At 49.0% G+C, this 26,402-nt stretch overlaps 1 protein-coding gene across 2 annotated transcripts in view; it reads right to left on the bottom strand.

Annotated features, from left to right (window-relative positions):
• COL4A6 (collagen type IV alpha 6 chain) overlaps positions 1 to 26,402 on the bottom strand; it is an 823,409-nt gene that overhangs the window by 216,063 nt on the left and 580,944 nt on the right. For both annotated transcript variants that reach the window (XM_069211616.1, XM_069211626.1), the window contains 3 exons: positions 2,449 to 2,592; positions 2,096 to 2,209; positions 274 to 446 (listed from right to left, as the gene is read on the bottom strand). In XM_069211616.1, the coding sequence (XP_069067717.1) occupies positions 274 to 446; positions 2,096 to 2,209; positions 2,449 to 2,592 (431 nt within the window). The remainder of the gene's footprint in view (positions 1 to 273; positions 447 to 2,095; positions 2,210 to 2,448; positions 2,593 to 26,402) is intronic.

Here is a 26,402-nt window from a genome sequence, read left to right as displayed (position 1 = left end):
AGATCTGGAGCGCTCTATATCAGGATGACCAACATGCACTAGGAAGCCAGTGCTTCCAAAGTCCGTGTGAGAGCTACATTTGGCTTCATGGTCTTCACTCAAGTTATTAGTTTATGGTGGTGTTCACAGTATGATAATACAAGGCTATCAGTCAATGGGTGATATTCAACTAAAGTCTGCAAAGTAGTTAAATCCCCTAAAATATGTTAAGGTGGGAAGAGTTTGTGATATAGCAAAACTAAGGAGAAGAATAAAACAGCAGTGTGTATTTACAGGGTCTCCAGGCATCCCAGGGAATCCGATAATGCCAATGTCTCCTTTGGGTCCTGCAAAGCCTTGACGTCCAACTGCGCCAGGAGGACCTGGATCTCCCGGTATTCCTCTCTCTCTGCCTGGAATCCCTGGCATGCCGGGGAGGCCAGACAGTCCCGGCTGTCCTTGCAAACCTAGAATTAGGCAAAACAACATGAGTTTGCATGCTTGCAAATAGATATCATGTTAAAAAAACAAAACTTAATCAGAAACATATAAAGGATTTTGGGGGCCCTGGGCCAACCTATTTTGGTGGCACCTGTTCCCAACAACTTTGAATTTATGATCCATTTTAAGCTAAATCACACCCATTGATCCTACCTTAGAAGTTAAGCAATAGTAAAAGAAAGAAGAAAAAAATAGGCAATTGCTTATTTAAAACCGGCACACATACATTTTAACATCCCTACTTTTCTCGAGTTGCCCTTGGGCTGCCTTGATCTACATACAGCCCACAGATTGGCATGGAAGCGGACCATGGGGCAGCCCTTTCTGAGGTTGTGGTATACTTGCAAACATTCTATGACCTAAAGAAGTAGAGGTCGTTATTCGGATATATTAGAGGGGCCCTGTACTCACCAAATAACAAGGGCCCCCTTGAAAGATGGAGCCCGGGGCAGAGGCTCCTTTGTCCATGCCTTAAAACATCTCTGAACTTAATGCAATGTTACCCACCCACACACACTTGAGGAACGTCTTCCAAACAGTACTGAGAAGTCGAGACTGAACATAAATGGGGAACAGATCAGTTTGGCTACTGGCTGCATTCCAAGGTTGGAGTGAAGGAGAATGCTGAGAAGTTAATACCCATTTGAGTGTTATTACATGTACCATACAGCAATGTCAAATGTGGATACAAAGTATTTTAGGAATTCCATAAAAATTGAGCACTTTCATTTTCTATATGACACTAGGCTAAGTTAAATGGATGCATGCCTAGGCATTTCCTAAGAATAAAGGGTATTGTTATTAATGGCATATCAGTGCATGGTACTTGCTATTCTGTCTCACTCAAGAATCATGTAGGTCTTTCCTAAAAGAAGCCCTAGCTTATAGTTTTTCCACTTTTCACCTAAGGGGTCTTTGCCTTTCCTGTAACAAGACCAAATATATCCATTGGGGTGGGGAGTGGGGACTTTACATTCTGTATAGCATACGCCTGCAGCTTGAGCCCAAGTAGGCAAGGGAACCCTACATTGTTTGGGGGGGCTGGTGTTTACATTCTGTATATCATATGCCTGTAGCTTGGATCAAGCCCTACTAGGCATTGGAGCCTTACATTGTTTTCGATATGAAACATGAGCAGCTATCAGGATAGATGGATTTGAGCGGGGTAGGCTGAGTGCATTGCTTGGATTTTTATTTATACTGAAACAATGTGCGTTACACGTTGCTAAAAAACATTTTTAAGAAGATGGGTTTGCACTAGCTTTAGGTGACAGATATTCTGTGTGCCCAGAACCACAGAGCTATTCAAAACGAATGCTGTGCCATAAACCAACATTTGATTGTTTCAATATGGTATGAAATGCTATGCTTTTTTCGACCCGCATGCAAAACATAAGCAAGCCAGATATTTAAATGGTAGAAAACATAAAAAGACTTACCAACAGAGTATACACCATCAGACCAATATAAAACCACACAAAAGATGTAGTGAATTTAAAACATATATTTCATTATCTTTTAACATGAGCACAAAGAGATCAGCTTCAGTTGACCTGCAAGTACCCAGTGGTGCACTCTGTGTTGATGTGCCCCTAAAATTATTGGAGTTTCATACCTCTTTGCCCTGTAAATCCAACTGGTCCATCTGCCCCAGGATCACCTTTCACTCCCTTAGAAGACACTGATGTAGCACTAGGTGGACCCCGCAAACCCACTGCTCCTCTTTCACCTAACAAGAAAAGAAAAAAGATATTTAGAAGATGTGCATGATTCCCAGTTTTTGATACATATACTGAAGGAGAAACCTTCTAGATTAAATAATTTCCAAAAGCTAGATTAAAGAGCAAAAGACTTTCATGACTCATGCTGTCTGACATGGTTTTTTGTTTGGAGGAGAACACTGAAGCATTAAACGTATGATTGTTTCCCTATGTTTTCTGGTATGAGTAAAGAAATTAAAATACTCACCTTTTACCCCTGGTTGGCCAGGCATACCAGGATCACCATCTCGCCCAGGAGATCCTGGAAAGCCTTTGAAGCCATCAGGCCCTCGAAGTCCAGCTTGACCAGGCATTCCAGGGAACCCCAGCACACCAGGAAAGCCCTTTTCACCTGCAAAATGAGTTTCATCTTATTGTACATATGTAACTGTGAAAATAAAATTTGTGCTACCTACATACACCATAGGGTGATGGAGTAACAAGTGACGAAAGACAAGAGAAAGTGAGACCAGAGATACAATACATAAAAAGCACAATACTGGCAACGTTCAAGTTATAAATATTAGTTACATTACCACCACATTTCTAATAATTATGTTACAATATGTAAAAATAATCTTGATTTGACAATTTATTAATCAAATTGCTTCTAATAATTTTCTCGGCTAATTAATATTTTCAACAATTGCTTGAGAAATATCCCAGAGGGAGATTCATCAACCATGAACATATATAGGATAAAGAGTTTAGAGTTCATTCAATGAAGTGGTTGCATAAAATGTCAAATAAAGAGTCACTAAAGTCGGTGTGCATCTCTTTCTATAATCATTACATTTTTTGGGGACCACAGGAACACACAATAATAGGGGCTGATTAGGGTTTTAAATACATATAGGCTATGAATATGATTAATTCAGGATGTCTCTTTTTAGAATATATAGTACCCTACAGTTAAATACTACTTAAAAGGGCTGATGCAAAATAACATTGCCATGTTTCTGACTTATTTCTTGGCTTGCTGAGCACTGACAACACTGATATGAAAAAGTTAGCAGAGGAGCACAATTGCACACAGTTTGTAGGCATCTGTCTGATAAAAACTGTTTTTTGATTTTAACTTACTGGTCTGATTTTCCAGAGTTACATGCTCTGGTAGTCAGCTTGTCTGGAGCTCTCCTTAAGGTTCAAGGTTACAGCATCAAACTGCAAGCTATCAAATATCAGGAGCTCCCACTGGAATGCTAGAAAATATTGCCCTCTTTAAGAGGGAGGTAATAAGATTATCCTTCTTTCCTGTAATCAGGACTAGCTTTAAAGTATAGCGGTGTTTGGTGGTGATATTCTTATGTTAATATGCATATTTTTAAAATATATCTTTAGTATTTTAAAATCAAGACTACGAAAAGCAACAAACACTAAAGGGGAAGATAAGTTTATCCATAGATCAAGCAGCTCAATAAACATCTTGTTATTGTCATTTATGAGTGTGGTTCTCAGAACATACAACACATGGCATATCAATATATATAGACGTTGCTTTATCACTGAGGACATCCAAGTTAACACCACAGTAATATAAAATTTCAACGTCGAACAGATATAGGTCAGGATGGGAAATCCAAACATTAGGGGTCACAGGCCAAACCTTTTAGCCACCCACTCATATCGACTATACATAATCTCTAATATCACTTTTTGAAGATATCCATATTTGCAGATCATGCCTCCAATGACTTACGTCTAGTCTTACACTATATTTTTATATCATGGCGGTGCATGTCTTTCCAAATACCAAACCAAGGTGCACAAATTCTGTAGCCAACTTGTAAAAATGCACCCTTTTGACATGGTTAGCTCCCACTTTTTGCCTGGTTTCTGATGTGGCTTTGGCTGTTTGTGCACTGGGTCTCTGCTAACCAGGCCCCCAGCGCCAGATCGCTTTCCCCGAAACGGCACAGTTGCTTTCCATAACTGGCAAACTCTTTAGCTACCACTGTAAGTCCCTAGTAAATGGTATCCCTTGTACCTAGGGCCTAGGGTACTAAGGAAGGTTTCTGAGGGCTGCAGCACCAATCGTGCCACTCTCAGGTACCCCTCACCAAATCCACACAGTGCTGCCATTGCAGACTGCATGTGTTGGTGCAGGCTGAATTGAAAACACGACCTGTCGCACACCCCTGCATGTGCCAGGTGTAACCCTAAGGCAGGATGCATCCAGGCACATGAGGGCATATATGCATGAGCAGATACACCCCTGGTATATCTCCGTCGATTCTGAGACACAGTAAGTGCACAGAGAAGCCATTTTAAATGCCTGTGCTGGACACTGGTCATTATGAGTTCCCCAACTACATGAGGGCTTCTCTGAAATCTGGAATGTTTCGTATCAAACATCTCAGAATAATAAAGCCTCACTGACCCCAGTGACTGATTTATTAAACAATGCTCCCAGAGGGCACCTTAGAGGTGTCCCCTGAAAATCTACTGACTACTAGTGTGTTGACTTACTGGTCCTGACCAGTTCAGCCACCACAGACACGTTTCTGGACCCCCAAGGTGAGAGCCAGCGCTTTCAAGGGCCTGAGACAGAAGTCTGCACAGTGCAGAGGTGTGACCTCCTTTCCCAGGCAGGATGGACATTCCAGGGCGGGGAGCTTCAAAGGCTCAGGTCTCGCCAAATGGCAAATGTAGGAGGCTGGCTCAGTTTTTGGTGTACACCTACACCAAGCAACCCTTAGTGATATTGAATAGGTGTCCAGATAGCAGAAGCTCTGTAGGCGTAGCTAAAGTGAGCAGCTAGAGCTTACCTAGGAGGTATATAAAGCACTTGAAATACCACAGTAGTCAGAAAAGTAACTCACTCACAAGAATAAAACACACAAGTGTTGCAAAAATAAAGGACACTTTAAATGACACCACTACTACTATACTGACATTGGTATATCTCCCTTTGGAGATATTACATATAATATACACATAAAATAACCATCAGAAACAGCATAGAAATATACAGGGCCCTAGGGGAGGGCCAAACCATATATTAAACAAGAATTTGCAATGCAATGGGTCTCGCGTTTGCTCGAGTTAGAGCTATTAGCATTGTAAATTCCTAACTGGACTTTTCTTGCCACACAAACTGAAAATAAAAAATAGAACAGTTGTTATAAGTGAGCTGATTCAAAGTGCCACAGCTGCCATGAGCATGAAGGAGAGACACAAAAGGAAAAAGAAGTTTGCTTGCAGTCAAAGTTATTGGCAAAAGTGCAATAATCCACTTAACAGGGTTGATGGCCAAGGCGGTAACAAAACCGCCCCAAGGAGGGATAAATATAAAGCATTCACCAGTGAAAACAAAGGATTTTTGAAAGGCAAGCCCATGAACGAGTGATAGTGATAGGCGTGCAGTGGGTGTGGTTAAAAGCCCAGTTACAAACCAACACGTCCGAAAAGGAGCGCTTGCGCGCTGCTATGCTCAACCTAAAAAGTGGAATGTGAAAGAGTGACTCCAGCCAAGGTAAGTGCAGTGGTTAGCTAGGGCCTGGGGGCAGTTAGGAACACCAGAGGTAAGTACAGTAAGTGACCCCAGCAACCAGGAGTAAGTTAGTTACCCACCCAGTTGGCCCACAGGCTAACACAGAGAGTAGTGATTGGAGTTTGCGGAATTCAGGACCCTTCCCAGTGGACCCTGGGGAAACCAGCAGGCAACAGGATGGATGGAGAGTGCCCCTACCCCAGGATACCCAGAAGACAGGAGTACCTACACCGGGGACCCGGATGCAGAGGGGTGAAGGGACTCTCCCTGAAGACTGTGGATGCCTCGGATTGTCCAGCTGCTGACACGACCCTTGGGCCAAGCCACTGGAACCCAGGGATGGATTCCGGATGTGGAGGACCTGCAAAGGAAAGAGACACAGTCCAGCACTCTTGGAGGTGCCCAGGTGGTGCAGGTGGTAATGCCCACCCTCCTGAAGATGAAGTTTCTGCAAGTCAGTGGAAGGAGAAGTTCAGCTGCGGGGTCCAAGGGCTGCTGAAGATCCTATGAGCTACCCCTTGACGGTTCCCGGATTCCAGGAGGGTCAGTGACCAGCCAGGTCACCAACAAGCACTGGCAAGAGCACATAGGAGTTGCAGAAGGATTTGCAACATTTTGGGGACAAGCACGGTCCAGGAGACTTTACCCGGGAAAGGGAGTCAGAGTTGGCCCTCAGCACATAGGAAGGCCAACAGAAATTGGTGGAGCCCCACGAGTAACCCACAGGCACCAGACACAGGGAGTCACAAGGAGGCCTTACAAGCCAAGCAAAACAGAAGTCTCATGTCAGAAAAGTTGCAGGACAGGAGCTGATCTTCGGCTTGCAGAGTGCTGGAGGCCGGGGCTTCTTGGAGTCGGAAGATCTAACAAAGGAAGAGTCAACAATCTTAGATAAGTGCAACAGCTGTGGTGCACAGGGGTGCCAGTCCAGAGGCAGGTGCAAGGGCCTACAGTCTCCAACTTGGAAAGAAGACAAGCAGGACCCAGAGGAGGCCACAGACTCACCATATGTGTTGCAGGATCTTCAGATGTCCATGGACAGCAGACCCCACCTGCAGGTTGACGTTGTCTTGAGGTGCCTGCGGTAGCAGGGGAGTGACTCCTTCACTCCAAGGGAGACTCCTTCATGCTTCCTGGTGTAACAGAGTCCTTGTGACCCTGGAGAATGCACAGCCTTGGATGCTGCAGAATTCTTGCAGGATCCGGAGAAACAATGTTGCAATGAAAACTTTTCCATCAGAAGCAGACTTGTTCGGTTCCAGCGAAGACCAGCAGAGGTGCCAGAGGCCAGGAGCAGAAGATGTCTTGCAGAGAGTTGTTTGATGAATCTGAGGACCCACCCGCGAAGGAGCCCTTAAATAACTCGAGAAGGGGGTTGGTCACTCTCTGCAGTGACCCTCCTATCAGAGGGGGTCAGGGACGTCATCTACCTGACCTAACTAGTCACTTGCTCCGAGGGACATCTGCACATCTTATTTTCATGATGGCAGAATCAAGTGGCCACCTGGCAGGGCTCTGCGCAACTCCCTAGAGGAGGAGCTGGGGGCTGGGTGGGGGCATAGAGGGAGGGAGGTGGTCAAGCCCCTGTCCTGTAGTTTTGCGCCAGAGCGGAAACCAGGGGTTCCTGAACTGGTGCAAACCTGATTATGGAAGGAGGGCACCAAATGTGCCCTTCAAAGCAGTCTGGTGGTGCTCAAAGACCACCCCACTTCAGCCCTTAGACACCTAATACCCAGGGAGATGTGGTCACACCTCTCCCCTGCAGGAAATTCTTTGTTCTGCTCCTCCGGCCTGAGCCTGTCTCACCAGCAGGAGGTCAGAACAGTGAGTGGGGTCAGCAGCAGCGCGGGCTGGCAGCCGGACCCCATAAGGCTGCACAGACAGAACTGGGGTTCCCCTGGAAACCCCCAGAGCACATGGTATCACTGGAATCAGTGTAGGTGTATGATTCCAACATGTTTGATACCAAGCATGCCTAGGTTCGGAGTAGCCATTATGTAGTTGGACCACTCATGTTGACCAGTGTCCACTACATACCTTAATATGGATTCCCGGTGTAGGACGTTGGCCTGGTGTGCACCTATGGGGTTATCACCTTATACCAGCTCCAGGTATCACCTATTAGTGAGTGGTAGACAGTGTCTAGGAAGCCAGGGCTCTCTAGATGAAGCTGTGGATGAGCAGCCAAGACTTATCTAGGAGACATGCAAAGCTTATGCAATACTACTAGAGTCACACACCATTTACACACATGAAAGAACCACAGTGTTACAAAAATAAAGGTACTTTATTATGGTAACACAACTACCAAAATACTGTATGGGCAATACTCCACTAGGAGGTGAGTAAACACACAATTATATACACATTAGAAGTCAGTGATTAGCATAGAAAGCAATAGCAAATATTAAAACTATAGAAAATAGTGAAGGCCCTAGGGGGAGACCAAATCATATACTAAGTAAGTGGAATGTGAAGGGCAGTCTCCCACCCAAGGAAATGGCATTTGTAGAGGGAAGTTGGAGGAACTAGAAACCCCAAAAAGTAAGCACCATGATGACCTTAAGCGATCAGGAGAGAAGAGGGAAGTACCTGTTTTTTCCCCAAACCCTCAGGTGAACTTTGGAAAAGGACCCAGGCAAGACTGGAAGAAACTAAAGGTGGATCCTGACAGAACAGGTCATGCAAAAGATGGGGACCAAGTCCAGTTAAAGTTGGAGTGTTGGGTTGTGCTAGGACCCACTACCCAACCTTCTTGAGATGCAGGACCAGGTCGATGGTGGAGACAAGGAGTCAGCTGTGCAGCACTAGAGCAGGAGTAGAGTTCCAGAAGTGATGCAGGTGATGTCCCATGACAGAAGAAGAGTTGCAACCACCAACAAGCTTTGGCTGCAGAGCTGCTGGGGACCAGCAAGGTGCAGGGGGACTCAACCCAAGGAGGGGAGTCCCAGGTGACCCTCAGCAGTGAGGAGGTTCGGAAGACGAGGATGCATCCTCCACAGGCAACTCACAGGCAGCAGGCACAGGAGTCGCAGTGAGGCCCACTCAGCACACCTGAAGAGGAGCCCCACGTCGCTGGAGCAGCAGGCAGGAGACTGTGCTTTGCAGGGAACAGTGCTGGAGGCCGGGGTTACATGGTGCCTGAAGATCCGTTGGAGGAGGAACAAACAAGCCTTGGTAGCTGCAAGAGTTGAGGTGAACAGGGGTACTGTCCTGCAAGGACAGGCAAGGGCTTCCTATCTCCCAAGATGGACAGCTAGTAGAGAGGAACAAGGAGACCATCCCAGACCACCACCTGTGATGCAGGATCCAGGCAGTTCTGGAGGAGAGGGGATCTACGCAGCCGGTGGTGATTACACTTGGTGCCTGCGGATGCTGGGTAATGACTCCTTCACTCCAAGGGAGATTCTTCTTGCTTCTTGTGCAGACTGAAGACTCGTCGCACTCAAAGGATGCACAGCCAGGGAAATGTTGCAGAGCAGAGTCATCGCTGGAGTTGCAGACTGTCAGTTCCTGGAGGGAACAGTTGCAGTCCCAGTGGCCAGAAGATGAAGTAAACGATGCAGAGGAGTCCTGTTGAAATCTTGCATGTCGAAACTGAAGACCCACCCAAGAGGGAGAGCCTAAATAGCCCAGGAAGGGGGATTGGTCACCTATCAGGGTGACCACGTATCAGGAGGGGGCTGTGATGTCACCTGTCTGACCTGGCCACTCAGATGCTCCCAGGGGCCTCTGCCCACCTTGGATTCAAGATGGCAGAATCAAGTGGCCACCTGGAGGAGCTTTGGGAACCACCCAAGGGGTGGTGATGGACAGGGGAGTGGTCACTCCCCTCTCCACTGTCCAATTTGCTGCCACAGCATGGACCAGGGGTCCCTGGACTGGTGCAAACCGGTAAATGCAAGGAGGGCACCAAATGTGTCCTTCAAAGCATACAGGTGGCCTGGGGAGGCTACCCCTCCTAATCCATGAAACACTTATTTCCAAAGGGAGAGGGTGTAGCTGCCCTCTCCCAAAGGAAATCCTTTGTTCTGCCTTCCTTTGCCTGAGCTGGGCAGGCAGCAGGAGGGCACCTGTCTGTGGGGTGGCAGCAGCACGGGCTGTCCGGAAAGGTTCAGAAGACTGGTAGGAGCAATGCTGGGGTCCTCCAAGGAGCCCACAGAGTGCATGGAATCATACAACCAATACTAGCAACAGTATTGGGGTATGATTCCGACATGTTTAATACCAAACATGTCTAGGATCGGAGATACCATTAAGTAGCTGGACACAGGTTGTGACCCGTGTCCACTACATGGGTGAAATGGCTTCCCCGCACTCATGATGTCCATGGCAATGGCATTGGAGTTCGTGGGGGCACATCTGTTAGTGCAGGGGTGCCCTCACACACAGGTACTTGCAACCGGCCATCTGGGCTAGGAGGGCCTATCATAGGGGTGGCTTATAGTGACCTGGTGCAGTGATCTATGGTGAAAAAGGGTGCGTGCAACCTTTCACGCAGCCTGCAATGGCATGTCTGCGGAACACTGCATGGGCTCCCCATGGGTGGCATAATACATGCTGCAGCCCATGGAGATCCCGTGGTACCCCAATGCCCTGGGTACCCGAGTACCATATATTAGGGACGTATATGGGGGCACCAGTATGCTAAATGTGGGGAGAAAAAGTACAGTTAACAAGTTTTGAGGGAGAAAACATAACCACTGGGATCCTGGTTAGCAGGATCCCAGTGGACACAGTCAAACACACTGACAACAGGTAGAAAATGGGGGTAACCATGCCAAGAAAGAGGGTACTTTCCTACACACACACCCACCCCACCCAAATGAAGGACAAGAAGGCTACCCGTGCCCAGATGAGCCTTCATTGTCTAAGTGGAAATATCTGGGGTGTCCATCTGCATTGGAGTGGTTACTCCCAGGTCTAGGTTCCACTCTATAATCCATTCCCTGTAGGGATATGGACCACCTCAACAGTTTGGGATTTTCTCCTTTCATCTGTTTTAACCACAGAAGAAGCTTGTGGTCTGTCTGAACAACAAAGTGAATGCTGAAGAGATATGGCCTCAGCTTCTTCAAGGCCCAGACCACACCAAAGGCCTCCCTTTCTAAGGCTGGCCAATGCCTTTCCCTTGGGGGTCAACCTTCTGCTTATGAAAGCTACAGGTTGGGCCTGGCCCTCAGTCTTAAGTTGATATAGACCTGCCCCCACCCCTACCTCAGAAGCATCTGGATACCTGGTGGCATGGTCCACCACCACCAGTATAAATGTGTTTCTAGAGGTGGTGGGTGGGTCTAGGGGGCCAACAATATCCACCCCAACACTCTCAAAGGGAAACACTGGAAGTGGAATTAGGGGGGCCTTAGGGGTGCCACCTGTCTAGCCACTGGCTTGCTTGACAGGTGACACAGGAGCGACAAAAGGCCTTTGTATCTTCAGACATATGGGGCCAGTGAAAGTGTGGGACAAGCCTGTCCCAAGTCTTGCTTTGCCCCAGGTGACCTGCCAGGGGTATGTCATGGGCAAGGGTCAACAAACATTTTCTATACTGCAGAGGTACTACCAATCTCCTGGTTTCACCAGCTTTGGGTTCCCTTCGCTCCGAGTACAAGAAGTTGTTTGAATTCCTCCCTGGCAGGCCCTTCTGCACCTTCAAGCTCAGCTGTGCCAGCTTTGACCTCTTCAGGTGTAGGTTCTGCCAAAGGAGTGGATTCTTCTTCCTCAAAGGGGGAATCCTCACTGGAGGGTGGGGTAGGGGGCAACTTTTTGCCTTTCCTACCCTTAGGTTTTGGAAGATCTTGGGCACTGTTGCAGGCTCCAAGTTTCCTTGCGCTTTTTTGCTTTTTGGCCTATGCCCTAGTTAAATCAAAAATATGACCTGGGACCCAGCCCAAGCTGAAGTTTCCAAGTCATTCCCTAGTAGACACTCTACAGATAGGTCTGTGGACACAGCACCTTTTTTAGGACCAGTAACCCGCCCAGCTGAAATCAACAACTGCCATTGGGTGGTATACAGTGTTATTATGGGCGTCAGTCACTTGGTACTGATGACCAAGTAGGTGTTGCTAAGGGGACACCAGTTTTTCAGTCACCATAGTGACATTGGCACCTGTGTCCCTGTAGGCCTCTGCCTAACACCATTTATTAAGGGCAGCTGCCTGCATTTACCCATGTTAAGGGGACAAGCAGCAAGGGTGGCAAGATCAATGCCACATCTGAGACTAAAACAGCCTCTCTAGTCTCTCTGACGAGACCAGCCCCCACTACACTTCCTAAAGTGAGCCCCGCTACACCCTTGGATGGGTTACTGTTACCTGACCCACCACTACTGCTATTAATAGGGGCACTAAAGGTAGACATGGGGGTTGAAGTGGTGGGTGGCTTGGTGCTTCTCTTAAGACAGGAGCTGTCTCCTGGCCCATGGCCTTTGTTTCTGCAAACATAGTACCAAGGCTTCTTGTGGGAAGAAGAGGAAGAGGTTTTGGACCCACACCCAGAGGAATTTTGTGGGCCTGAGGAAGACTCTTTACTTTTATCTTTGTACCCACCCTTGTCCTTAGGCTTACCTTTTTCCTTTTTCTTTCTTTTTCACTGCCTGTGTGAGCTTTCCTGCTCACCTATGTTCTGACCCATTTGTCTGCCTTCTTTCCCAATTCTTGGGGAGAGGTCAGATCTGAGTCAACCAAGTACTGGTGCAACAACTCATACACATAATTATTAGGTATATGCTCTCTCAGAATAAGATTGTATAAGCCCTCATAGTCACTGACTACGCTACCATGTAACCAGCCTTCCAAAGCATTCACAGAGCAATCCACAAAACCACCCAATCCTGAGAGGAATCTTTACTGGTTTCCCTGAACTTTATCCTGTTTTGTTCAGTGGTAAGACCATAACCATCTAAAAGAGCAGACTTTAAAACTGTTTAATTATCAGCATCATCCTCCCTGACAGTGAGGAGTCTGTCCCTTCCTTTGTCAGAGAAGGAGAGCCAAAGGATAGCAGCTCACTGTCTCTGGGGGACCCTCTGTACTTTACAGGCCCCCTCCAGAGCAGAGAACTACTTGTGAAGGTCATCCCCCAGGTTGTGGGGGGGAACAAATTTACTTAGGTTTCTGGAATTCCACCAACAAGCCTTTGCATAGGCAAATATCGTGGTTGGAGTAAAGTGGTGCTGCCGGGGACCAGCAAGGCTCAGAAGGACTCAACCCAGGAGTAGGAGTAAGAGTCAGAGGGGACACAGGAGTCGCAGAAGGAGCCACGCAGCACACAGAAGAGGGGTCCCACACTGCTGGGGAACCACTCAGAGGGCTGTGCGTCGCAGGAATGAGTGCTGGCTTCCTCCAACCTCAGTTGCCTAAGCTCCCTATCTAGGGAATCTTCTCCTGAAGTGGAGTAGTGGGTCCCCTCAGAGACTGGGGAGACACGGGGATTGTAGGAAAATGCCACTGTTGGCATGGTTCCCCCTCACTTTCTGCCTAGTGTTAATGCCAGCTTTGACTAAAAGTGTGCTGGGACCCTGCTAACCAGGCCCCAACACCAGTGTTGTTTCCCAAAAACTGTACCTTTGTTTCGCAATTAGCACAGCCTTGGCACACAGTTATGTCCCTTGTGAAAGGTATCCCTGGTACCTAGGGCCCTGTGGCCAGGGAAGGTCCCTAAGGGCTGCAGCATGTATTATGCCACCCCTCACTCAGTACATGCACACTGCCTTGCAGCTGGTGTGTGCTGGTGGGGAGAAAAGACAAAGTTGACATGGCACTCCCCTGAGTGCCATGGCCACAAACCACTGCCTGTGGTATAGTTAAGTCACCCCTCTAACAGGCCTCATTGCCCTAAGGCAGGGTGTACTATACCACAGGTGACGGCACAGCTGCATGAGCAATATGCCCCTACAGTGTCTAAGTCAATTATTAGACATTGTAAGTGCAGTGTAGCCATACTAAGTATATGGTCTGGGAGTTCGTCATTACAAACTCCACAGCACCATAATGGCTACACTGAATACTGGGAAGTTTAGTATTAAACCTCCCAGCGCAATAAACCCACACTGATGCCAGTGTGCGATTTATCGAAAACACAGAGGGCATCTTAGAGATGCCCCCTGAATGTCCGCCAGCCTGGTAGTGTAGGACTGACTTGTCTGTGCCAACCTGCCACTTCCAGACGAGTTTCTGACCGCATGGGGTGAGTGCCTTTGTGTACTCTGTGGTCAGAAACAAAGCATGTCCTGGGTGGGGGTGCTTCACACCTCTCCCTGCAGGAACTTTAACACCTGGTGGTGAGCTTCAAAGGCTCAGGCCTCGTGTTACAGTGCCCCAGGGCACTCCAGCTAGTGGAGATGCCTGCCCCACGGTCAAGCCCCACTTTTGGTGGCAAGTCCAGAGGGATAGTTAGGAAAAACAAGGAGAAGTCACCCCCTCAGCCAGGGCAACCTCTAAGGTGACCAGAGCCGAAGTGACCCCCTCCTGGAGAAATCCTCCATCTTGCTTTGGAGGATTAGGACCAATAGAGAAAGGAATGTGCCCCCCTCACCAAAGTGAGTGGACACAAGGAGGGTGTAGCCACCCTCAGGGACAGTAGCCATTGGTTACTCCCATCTAACCCTAAAAACGCCCCTAAATCTTGTATTTAAGGGCTCCCTGAACCAAGGGATTTAGATTCCAGATGACCTCAAGAAAAGAAGACTGCTGAGCTGAAAATCCCGCAGAGAAGACAACAACTGAACCGGCCCCAGCCCTTCTAGCCCGTCTCCTGCTCCAAAAAGCTGCAAAAGAAGAAGCAACACGTTCTACAGGACCAGCGACCCCCGAAAAGCCTCCAGGGGACTGCCTGCATCACCGAGGACCAAGAAACTCCCGTGGACAGTGGACCTGTCAACAAGAAGAAAAAGCAACCATTTTTAAAGGGACTCCCACCTCATTCCAGAAGCGTGAGTCCAAAACTACTCTGCACCCGACGCCCCTGGCCCGTTTCCAGAGGAACCAACCAGCCAAAGGGGACCCCCAGGCGATTTCAACCAAGTGTCCTCCCTGGGCCAACCTCTCCACCCCTCCAAGACGACGTCTGTAGAGGGAATCCCGAGGACTCCCTTACCGCGATTGCCTAGGACGAAGATTTCCGACGCCTCGAGAAGCACTGCACCCGCAGCTCCCAGACTGACCACTGGTGCAGCCCTGACCAACAGGCAGCCCTCATCACTATCCAGTCAGTGGCTTGCCCGAGAAGCCCCCCTGTGCCTCCTAAGTGACCTCCGGGGTCCCCCCATTGAGTTGGGAACCCGATGTCCTGTTTGCACCCTGCACCCGGCCACCCCCATGCTGCTGAGGGTGTGTGTTGGGTGCCTACTTGGAGCCCCTCCAGTGCTCCTCTAAACCCACCTGGTCTGCCCTCCGACAACGCGGGTACTTACCTGCAAGCAGACAGGAAATGGAGTGCCCCATGTCTCCATAGGCGCCCACGTTATTTTGGCTCTTGTTTAACCTCTGCTCCTAACCAGCCCTGTGCTGCTGGTGCTGGGTGTTTGGGGTTATCTTGAACCCCAACAGTGGGCTACTTATGCCCTGGAGACCAAGTCTAAGTCGATTACTCACCTCCAAATCTGTACTCTATTTTCCTCCTGCAGGAACTGTTGAAAATTGCAGTGTCCACTTTTAAAATAGCTTTTTGCCATTTTAAAGAAAACTGTATGTATTGTCGATTTGATTCAAAGTACTGAACTTACCTATGCAAAGTACCTTTCATTTAATGTACTTACCTGCAAACTGAATCTTGTGGTTCTAGAAATAAACTAACAAAAGAGATTTTTCTATATAAAAATGTACTGGTCTGGAGTTAAGTCATTGAGTGTGTGTTTTTACTTAATGTTTGTGTGTGTACAACAAATGCTTAACACTACCCTCTGATAAGCCTAACTGCTCAACCAGACTACCACAAATAGAGCATTAGTATTATCTATTATTGCCTCTGTCAAGCCTCTTGGGGAACCCCTGGACTCTGTGCACACTATATCTCATTTTGATATAGTATATACAGAGCCGGCTTCCTACAGGAATGGACAGAGGAGGATCTATCGCTCCTCTTGGGAACCCTCTGAACCAACCTTCTTGGAGTAAAGGTGGGCCTACTGGTATGAACCCCCTTCTCACTACCTGCAGTGCTCCTAACAGGGCTGTGGCGGTCTACAGGTTCTTCCTGCCCCTCCCCAGTGTAGCCCAAGTCTACCCTTTCTTGGAGTGGAGGGTCAGCTTCTACTTCTTCCTCTTCCTGGCTACCAGAAGTGTCCTGGTCAGCCTGGAAGAGTAAACCAAGAAGCAGACTCTTGTTGGGATTTCTTCCTGTCTTCAGTTTTCTCTCAGCACACATCTCCCTTAACTCTTGGACACTTAGACCCTCATTGTAGGGAAATGCCTCCCTTGGCATGGTTACCCCCTAACGTTTTGCCTTTTGTTGATGCCAGTTATGACTGAAAGTGTGCTGGGACCCTGCTAACCAGGCCCCAGCACCAGCATTCTTTCCCTAAACTGTACCTTTGTTCCCACAATTGGCATAGCCCTGACATACAGATAAGCCTCTTGTAACTGGTACCCATGGTACCAAGGGCACTGTGGCCAGGGAAGGTCTCTAAGGGCTGCAGCATGTATTATGCCACCAGGGAGACCCCTCACTCAGGACATGCACACTGCCTCACAGCTTGTGTGTGCTGGTGGTGAGAAAATGACTAAGTCGACATGGCACTCCCCTCAGAGTGCCATGCCCTTAACCCACTGCCTGTGGCATAGGTTAAGTCACCCCTCGAGCAGGCCTTACAGCCCTAAGGCAGGGTGCACTATACCACAGGTGAGGGCATAGTTGCATGAGCACTATGTCCCTACAGTGTCTGAGCCAAACCTTAGACATTGTAAGTGCATAAAGAGTATATGGTCTGGGAGTCTGTCAAAAACTCCACAGTTCCATAATGGCTACACTGAAATTTGGGAAGTTTGGTATCAAACTTTTCAGGACAATAAATGCACACTGATGCCAGGGTGGTATTTATTGCAAAATGCACACAGAGGGCATCTTAGAGATGCCCCATGCATGCCAGTCCGACTCCTAGTGTTAGGCTGACCAGTTCCTGTCAGCCTGCCACAACCAGACGAGTTTCTGGCCACATGGGGTGAGTGCCTTTGTCACTCTGTGGCCAGGAACAAAGTCTGCACTGGGTGGAGGTGCTTCTCACCTCCCCCTGCAGGAACTGTAACACCTGGTGGTGAGCCTCAAAGGCTCATGCCTGTTGTTACAGCGCACCAGGGCATCCCAGCTAGTGGAGATGCCCACCCCTCCGGACACAGCCCCCACTTTTGGCCGCAAGTCCGGAGGAGATAATGAGAAAAGCAAGGAGGAGTCACCCACCAGTCAGGACAGGCCCTAAGGTGTCCTGAGCTGAGGTGACCCCTGCCTTAAGAAATCCTCCATCTTGTTTTGGGGTATTCCCCCCAAAAGGATTAGGGATGTTCCCCCCCTCCCCACAGGGAGGAGGCACAAAGAGGGTGTAGCCACCTTCAAGGACAGTAGCCATCGGCTACTGACCCCCAGACCTAAACAAATCGGCTACTGACCCCCAGACCTAAACACACCCCTAAATTCAGTATTTAGGGACGACCCTGAACGCAGGAAATCAGATTCCTGCAACCTACAACAAGGACTGCTGACCTGAAAGCCCCGCAGAGACAACGGAGACACCAACTGCCTTGGCCCCCGCCCTAACAGCCTTTCTCCAGACTCAAAGAACCTTCACAGCGACACATCTAGTGAGACCAGTGACATCTGAAGACTCAGAGGACTGCCTTGCACCCAAAGGACCAAGACCCTCCCGAGAACAGCAGTACTGTTCAGAAACTGCAAAAAAAACATGCAACTTTGAAACCACTTTAAAGAGACTCTCACTTCCGGCCAGAAGAACTTGAGTCTTCACACTCTCCACCCGACGCCCCCCGGCTCGAGTTCAGGACAACCAACACTGCAGAGAGGACTCCCAGGCGACTCCAACAATGTGGACACCCTAAGATGACCACCCTACACCCCCACAGCGACGCCTGCAGAGAGGATCCAGAGGCTCCCCCTGACCGCGACTGCCTGGTAACAAAGGAACCTGACGCCTGGACCAAGCACTGCACCCGCAGCCCCCAGGACCGAGAGGAACCACCTACCAGTGCAGGAGTGACCAGCAGGGGGCCCTCATCCTAGCCCAGTCGGTGGCTGGCCTGAGAAGCCCCTCTGTTCCCTGCCTGCATCGCCAGAGTGACCCCTGGGTCCCTCCATTGCTTTCTATAGCAAACCAGCCGCCTACTTTCCACACTGCACCCGGCCACCCCTGTGCCACTGAGGGTGTGTTTTGTGTGCTTGTGTGTGTTACCCCCCGTGCTCTACAAAACCCCCCTGGTGTGCTCCCCGAGGACGCAGGTACTTACCTGCCAGCAGACTGGAACCGGAGCACCCCGTTCTCCATAGGCACCTATGTGTTTTGGGCCCTCCTTTGACCTCTGCACCTGACCAGCCCTGTGTTGCTGTGGCTTTAGGGTTGTCTTGAACCCTCAACGGTAGGCTGCCTATGCCCAGGAGACTGACTGTGTAAGTGCTTTACTTACCTGAGAAACCTAACCAAACTTACCTCCCCCAGGAACTGTTGATTTTTGCAGTGTCCCCTTTTAAGATAACTTATTGCCATTTTAACCAAAACTGTGCGTACTACTGTTTTAAATCAAAGTTCTATACTTACCTGTGTGAAGTACCTTACATTTAATGCACTTACCTCAAATCTTGAATCTTGTGATTCTAAAATAAATAAAGAAAATATATTTTTCTATATAAAACCCATTGGCCTGGAATTAAGTCTTTGAGTGTGTGTTCCTCACTTATTGTCTGTGTGTGTACAACAAATGCTTAGCACTACCCTCTGATAAGCCTACTGCTCAACCACACTACCACAAAATAGAGCATTAGTATTATCTAATTTTGCCACTATCTTACCTCTAAGGGGAACCCTTGGACTCTGTGCACACTATCTCTCACTTTGAGATAGTATATACAGAGCCAACTGCCTACATTCATACAAACAGTCCAGGGCCTGAACGGTGTGCTCTGCTGAAGACATGATATCTCGCTTGAGTAGTGTAGGATTCTTTAACTACTCTAACACTAGCCTCCCAGCAATGATTGGAGCAAGGGCTATGCCAGACCCTAGCTTACCCAAACTCAGGAGACTAGAACCTTAACACTAAGTTTATAGTGTGTCTAAAGTTAGTAATGGTCTTTCCTGTGGAACGTACCTAGTGGCAGGTGGTAAGGCAATTGCAAGTGCGTTATCCCACTGCTGCATCACCAATATAGGAAGCTGGCCTGGTGTGTGGTGGGCACCTATGGTGTTATCACCTTATACCAGGCCCAGGTATCCCATATTAATGAGGTGTAGGCAGGGTCTAGGGAGCCAGGGCTCTCTAGAGGTAGCTGTGGATGAGCAGCCAAGACTTATCTAGGAGACATGCAAAGCTTATGAAATACCACTGTAGTCACACAGCACTTACACACATGAAAGAACAACACAGTGTTACAAAAATAAAGGTACTTTACTATCATAACACAAATACTAAAATACTTTATAGGCAATACTCCACTAGCAGGTGAGAGGTGAGTAAACACACTATTATATACACATTAGAAGTCAGTGATTAGCATAGAAAGCAAAAGCAAATAGTAAAACAATAGAAAGTAGTGCAGGCCCTAAGGGGAAAACCAAACCATATACTGAGTAAGTGGAATGTAAAAGTCAGTCCCCACCCAATGAAGTGGAATCTGTAGGGGGAAGCTGGAGTAACTGGGGACCCCAAAAAGGTAAGCACCAGAGTGCCCCCAGCGATCAGGAGAGAAGAGGTAAGTACCTGTTTTTTCCCCAAACCCACAGGTGAACTTTGTAATAGGACTATGCAAAACCCAAGTAAGACTGGAAGAAACCAAAAGTGACATGACAAGGACCAAGGATCCGGAGAGAAGAGGACCTGCAAATAAAGGGGACCAAGTCCAGTTCGAGTCATAGTGTCCGGTTGGGGCAGGAGCCATTACCTTCTCTTCTGGAGATGCAGGACCAGGTCGACGGTGAAGACAAGGAGTCGGCTATGCATCACAGGATCAGAAGAAGGCTTCCAGGAGTGATGCAGTCGATGTCCCACCTCGGAAGAAGTGTTGCAGTCTGCGAAGGCTTGATGGTGGTTTATCCACACCTCTGACTAAGGCAAGAGTTGCAGAGCTGCGGATACCTGGAAAGTCCAGGGGTTAGTCAAGGTGACCCTCAGCAGTGAGAAGAGTCAGAGGTCGAGAATGCAGCCCCCACAGGCAACTCACAGGCAGCAGGCACAGGAGTCGCAGTGAGGACCATTCAGCACATCTGAAGAGGAGTCTCACGTCGCTGGAGCTGGAGCTGCAGGCAGGAGACTGTGCTTTGCAGGGAAGAGTGCTGGAAGAAGAGCCAACAAGCCTCAGTAGCTGCAAGAGTCGCTGTGCACAGGGGTACTGTCCTGCAAGGGGCGGCAAGGCCTTACCGTCTTCCAAGGTGGACAGCTGTGACTCCTTCACTCCAAGGGAGATTCCTTCTTGCTTCTTGTGCAGGCTGAAGATTTGTCACCCTCAGAGAATGCACAGCCAGGGAAATGTTGCAGTTGCTGGAACGAACTGGAGAAACAATGTTGCACAGCGGAGTCGTTGCTGGAGTTGCAGACTGTCGGTTCCTGGAGGGTCCAGTTGCAGTCCGGGTGGCCAGAAGATGAAGTAAACGAATCAGAGGAGTCCTGCTGGAATCTTGCATGTCAAATTTGAGGACCTACCCAAGAGGGTGACCCTAAGTAGCCAAGGAGGGGGGGGGATTCGTCACCTAGCAGAGTGACCACCTATCATGAGGGGGTTGTGATGTCACCTGCCTGACCTGGCCACTCAGACGCTCCTGGGGCCTCTTCCCACCTTGGATTCAAGATGGCAGACTCAAGCGGCCACCTGGAGGAGCTCTGGGAACCACCCCTGTGGTGATGATGGACAGGGGAGTGGTCACTCCACTTTCCATTGTCCAGTTTTGCGCCAGAGCAGGGACCTGGGGTCCCTGGACTGGTGCAAACCAGTTTATGCAGGAGGGCACCAAGTGTGCCCTTGTAGGAAGTTGGCTCTGTATGTGCTATCTCAAAGTAAGGAATAGCATGCACAGAGTCCAAGGGTTCCCCTTAGAGGTAAAATAGTGGTAAAAATAGATAATACTAATGCTCTATTTTGTGGTAGTGTGGTCGAGCAGTAGGCTTATCCAAGGAGTAGTGTTAAGCATTTGTTGTACATACACATAGACAATAAATGAGGTACACACACTCAGAGACAAATCCAGCCAATAGGTTTTTATATAGAAAAAATATCTTTTCTTAGTTTATTTTAAGAACCACAGGTTCAAATTCTACATGTAATATCTCATTTGAAAGGTATTGCAGGTAAGTACTTTAGGAACTTCAAATCATCAAAATTGCATGTATACTTTTCAAGTTATTGACAAATAGCTGTTTTAAAAGTGGACACTTAGTGCAATTTTCACAGTTCCTAGGGGAGGTAAGTATTTGTTAGATTAACCAGGTAAGTAAGACACTTACAGGGCTCAGTTCTTGGTCCAAGGTAGCCCACCGTTGGGGGTTCAGAGCAACCCCAAAGTCACCACACCAGCAGCTCAGGGCCGATCAGGTGCAGAGTCCAAAGTGGTGCCCAAAACACATAGGCTAGAATGGAGAGAAGGGGGTGCCCCGGTTCCGGTCTGCTTGCAGGTAAGTACCCGCGTCTTCGGAGGGCAGACCAGGGGGGTTTTGTAGGGCACCGGGGGGGACACAAGTCCACACAGAAATTTCACCCTCAGCGGCGCGGGGGCGGCCGGGTGCAGTGTAAAAACAAGCGTCGGGTTTGCAATGTTAGTCTATGAGAGATCTCGGGATCTCTTCAGCGCTGCAGGCAGGCAAGGGGGGGGTTCCTCGGGGAAACCTCCACTTGGGCAAGGGAGAGGGACTCCTGGGGGTCACTCCTCAAGTGAAAGTCCGGTCCTTCAGGTCCTGGGGGCTGCGGGTGCAGGGTCTCTCCCAGGTGTCGGGACTTTAGGTTCAAAAGAGTCGCGGTCAGGGGAAGCCTCGGGATTCCCTCTGCAGGCGGCGCTGCGGGGGCTCAGGGGGGACAGGTTTTGGTACTCACAGTATCAGAGTAGTCCTGGGGTCCCTCCTGAGGTGTTGGATCGCCACCAGTCGAGTCGGGGTCGCCGGGTGCAGTGTTGCAAGTCTCACGCTTCTTGCGGGGAGCTTGCAGGGATCTTTAAAGTTGCTGGAAACAAAGTTGCAGCTTTTCTTGGAGCAGGTCCGCTGTCCTCGGGAGTTTCTTGTCTTTTCGAAGCAGGGGCAGTCCTCAGAGGATGTCGAGGTCGCTGGTCCCTTCGGAAGGCGTCGCTGGAGCAGGATCTTTGGAAGGCAGGAGACAGGCCGGTGAGTTTCTGGAGCCAAGGCAGTTGTCGTCTTCGGGTCTTCCGCTGCAGGGGTTTTCAGCTGGGCAGTCCTTCTTCTTGTTGCAGGAATCTAATTTTCTAGGGTTCAGGGTAGCCCTTAAATACTAAATTTAAGGGCGTGTTTAGGTCTGGGGGGTTAGTAGCCAATGGCTACTAGCCCTGAGGGTGGGTACACCCTCTTTGTGCCTCCTCCCAAGGGGAGGGGGTCACAATCCTAACCCTATTGGGGGAATCCTCCATCTGCAAGATGGAGGATTTCTAAAAGTTAGAGTCACCTCAGCTCAGAACACCTTAGGGGCTGTCCTGACTGGCCAGTGACTCCTCCTTGTTATTCTCATTATTTTCTCCGGCCTTGCCGCCAAAAGTGGGGCCTGGCCGGAGGGGGCGGGCAACTCCACTAGCTGGAGTGTCCTGCTGGGTTGGCACAAAGGAGGTGAGCCTTTGAGGCTCACCGCCAGGTGTGACAATTCCTGCCTGGGAGAGGTGTTAGCATCTCCACCCAGTGCAGGCTTTGTTACTGGCCTCAGAGTGACAAAGGCACTCTCCCCATGGGGCCAGCAACATGTCTCGGTTTGTGGCAGGCTGCTAAAACTAGTCAGCCTACACAGATAGTCGGTTAAGTTTCAGGGGGCACTTCTAAGGTGCCCTCTGTGGTGTATTTTACAATAAAATGTACACTGGCATCAGTGTGCATTTATTGTGCTGAGAAGTTTGATACCAAACTTCCCAGTTTTCAGTGTAGCCATTATGGTGCTGTGGAGTTCGTGTTTGACAGACTCCCAGACCATATACTCCTATGGCTACCCTGCACTTACAATGTCTAAGGTTTTGTTTAGACACTGTAGGGGTACCATGCTCATGCACTGGTACCCTCACCTATGGTATAGTGCACCCTGCCTTAGGGCTGTAAGGCCTGCTAGAGGGGTGTCTTACCTATACTGCATAGGCAGTGAGAGGCTGGCATGGCACCCTGAGGGGAGTGCCATGTCGACTTACTCGTTTTGTCCCCACTAGCACACACAAGCTGGCAAGCAGTGTGTCTGTGCTGAGTGAGAGGTCTCCAGGGTGGCATAAGACATGCTGCAGCCCTTAGAGACCTTCCTTGGCATCAGGGCCCTTGGTACTAGAAGTACCAGTTACAAGGGACTTATCTGGATGCCAGGGTCTGCCAATTGTGGATACAAAAGTACAGGTTAGGGAAAGAACACTGGTGCTGGGGCCTGGTTAGCAGGCCTCAGCACACTTTCAATTGTAAACATAGCATCAGCAAAGGCAAAAAGTCAGGGGGCAACCATGCCAAGGAGGCATTTCCTTACACAACCCCCCCCCAAACGAAAGAGGATGAGACTAACCTTCCCCAAGAGAGTCTTCATTTTCTAAGTGGAAGAACCTGGAAAGGCCATCTGCATTGGCATGGGCAGTCCCAGGTCTGTGTTCCACTATAAAGTCCATTCCCTGTAGGGAGATGGACCACCTCAACAGTTTAGGATTTTCACCTTTCATTTGCATCAGCCATTTGAGAGGTCTGTGGTCAGTTTGAACTAGGAAGTGAGTCCCAAAGAGGTATGGTCTCAGCTTCTTCAGGGACCAAACCACAGCAAAGGCCTCCCTCTCAATGGCACTCCAACGCTGCTCCCTGGGGAGTAACCTCCTGCTAATGAAAGCAACAGGCTGGTCAAGGCCATCATCATTTGTTTGGGACAAAACTGCCCCTATCCCATGTTCAGAGGCATCAGTCTGCACAATGAACTGCTTAGAATAATCTGGAGCTTTGAGAACTGGTGCTGAGCACATTGCTTGTTTCAGGGTGTCAAAGGCCTGTTGGCAGTCCACAGTCCAGTTCACTTTCTTGGGCATTTTCTTGGAGGTGAGTTCAGTGAGGGCTGTCACAATGGATCCATATCCCTTCACAAACCTCCTGTAATACCCAGTCAAGCCAAGGAATGCCCTGACTTGAGTCTGGGTTTTTGGAGCTACCCAGTCCAGAATAGTCTGGATCTTGGGTTGGAGTGGCTGAACTTGGCCTCCACCTACAAGGTGTCCCAAGTAAACCACAGTTCCCTGCCCTATCTGGCATTTGGATGCCTTGATAGAGAGGCCTGCAGATTGCAGAGCCTTCAAAACCTTCCTCAGGTGGACCAGGTGATCCTGCCAGGTGGAGCTAAAGACAGCAATATCATCAAGATAAGCTGTGCTAAAGGACTCCAAGCCAGCAAGGACTTGATTCACCAACCTTTGGAAGGTGGCAGGGGCATTCTTTAAACCAAAGGGCATAACAGTAAACTGATAATGCCCATCAGGTGTGGAGAATGCTGTCTTTTCTTTTGCTCCAGGTGCCATTTTTATTTGCCAGTACCCTGCTGTCAAGTCAAAGGTACTTAGAAATTTGGCAGCACCTAATTTATCAATGAGCTCATCAGCTCTTGGAATTGGATGGGCATCTGTCTTGGTGACAGAATTGAGCCCTCTGTAGTCCACACAAAACCTCATCTCTTTCTTTCCATCTGTGGTGTGAGGTTTGGGGACTAAGACCACTGGGCTAGCCCAGGGGCTGTCAGAGCGCTCAATTACTCCCAATTCCAGCATCTTGTGGACTTCCACCTTGATGCTTTCCTTAACATGGTCAGACTGTCTGAAGATTTTGTTCTTGACAGGCATGCTGTCTCCTGTGTCCACATCATGGGTACACAGGTGTGTCTGACCAGGGGTTAGGGAGAAAAGCTCAGGAAACTGTTGTAGGACTCTCCTACAATCAGCCTGCTGTTGGCCAGAGAGGGTGTCTGAGTAGATCACTCCATCTACTGTGCCATCTTTTGGGTCTGATGACAGAAGATCAGGGAGAGGTTCACTCTCTGCCTCCTGATCCTCATCTGTTACCATTAACAGATTCACATCAGCCCTGTCATGGAAGAGCTTAAGGCGGTTCACATGGATCACCCTCTTGGGGCTCCTGCTTGTGCCCAGGTCCACCAGGTAGGTGACCTGACTCTTCCTCTCTAGCACTGGGTAAGGGCCACTCCATTTGTCCTGGAGTGCCCTGGGAGCCACAGGCTCCAGAACCCAGACTTTCTGCCCTGGTTGGAACTCAACCAGTGCAGCCTTTTGGTCATACCAAAACTTCTGGAGTTGTTGGCTGGCCTCAAGGTTTTTGGTTGCCTTTTCCATGTACTCTGCCATTCTAGAGCGAAGGCCAAGTACATAGTCCACTATGTCCTGTTTAGGCTCATGGAGAGGTCTCTCCCAGCCTTCTTTAACAAGGGCAAGTGGTCCCCTTACAGGATGACCAAACAGAAGTTCAAAGGGTGAGAATCCTACTCCCTTCTGTGGTACCTCCCTGTAAGCGAAAAGCAGACATGGCAGGAGGACATCCCATCTCCTTTTGAGTTTTTCTGGGAGCCCCATGATCATGCCTTTTAATGTCTTGTTGAATCTCTCAACTAAGCCATTAGTTTGTGGATGATAGGGTGTAGTGAATTTATAAGTCACTCCACACTCATTCCACATGTGCTTTAGGTATGCTGACATGAAGTTGGTACCTCTGTCAGACACCACCTCCTTAGGGAAACCCACTCTGGTAAAGATACCAATGAGGGCCTTGGCTACTGCAGGGGCAGTAGTCGACCTAAGGGGAATAGCTTCAGGATACCTGGTAGCATGATCCACTACTACCAGGATATACATATTTCCTGAGGCTGTGGGAGGTTCTAGTGGACCAACTATGTCCACACCCACTCTTTCAAAGGGCACCCCCACCACTGGAAGTGGAATGAGGGGGGCCTTTGGGTGCCCACCTGTCTTACCACTGGCTTGACAGGTGGGGCAGGAGAGGCAAAACTCCTTAACCATGTTGGACATATTGGGCCAGTAGAAGTGGTTGACTAACCTCTCCCACGTCTTGGTTTGTCCCAAATGTCCAGCAAGGGGAATGTCATGGGCCAATGTTAGGATGAACTTCCTGAACAGCTGAGGCACTACCACTCTCCTAGTGGCACCAGGTTTGGGGTCTCTGGCCTCAGAGTACAGGAGTCCATCTTCCCAATAGACCCTATGTGTTCCATTTTTCTTGCCTTTGGACTCTTCAGCAGCTTGCTGCCTAAGGCCTTCAAGAGAGGGACAGGTTTCTTGT

The sequence above is a fragment of the Pleurodeles waltl genome, chromosome 2_1 (genome assembly GCF_031143425.1).
Source record: "Pleurodeles waltl isolate 20211129_DDA chromosome 2_1, aPleWal1.hap1.20221129, whole genome shotgun sequence".
Classification (NCBI taxonomy): Eukaryota; Metazoa; Chordata; class Amphibia; order Caudata; family Salamandridae; genus Pleurodeles; species Pleurodeles waltl.
Note: the sequence above shows the minus strand (reverse complement) of the source record. Positions and strands in the feature narration are given on the sequence as shown.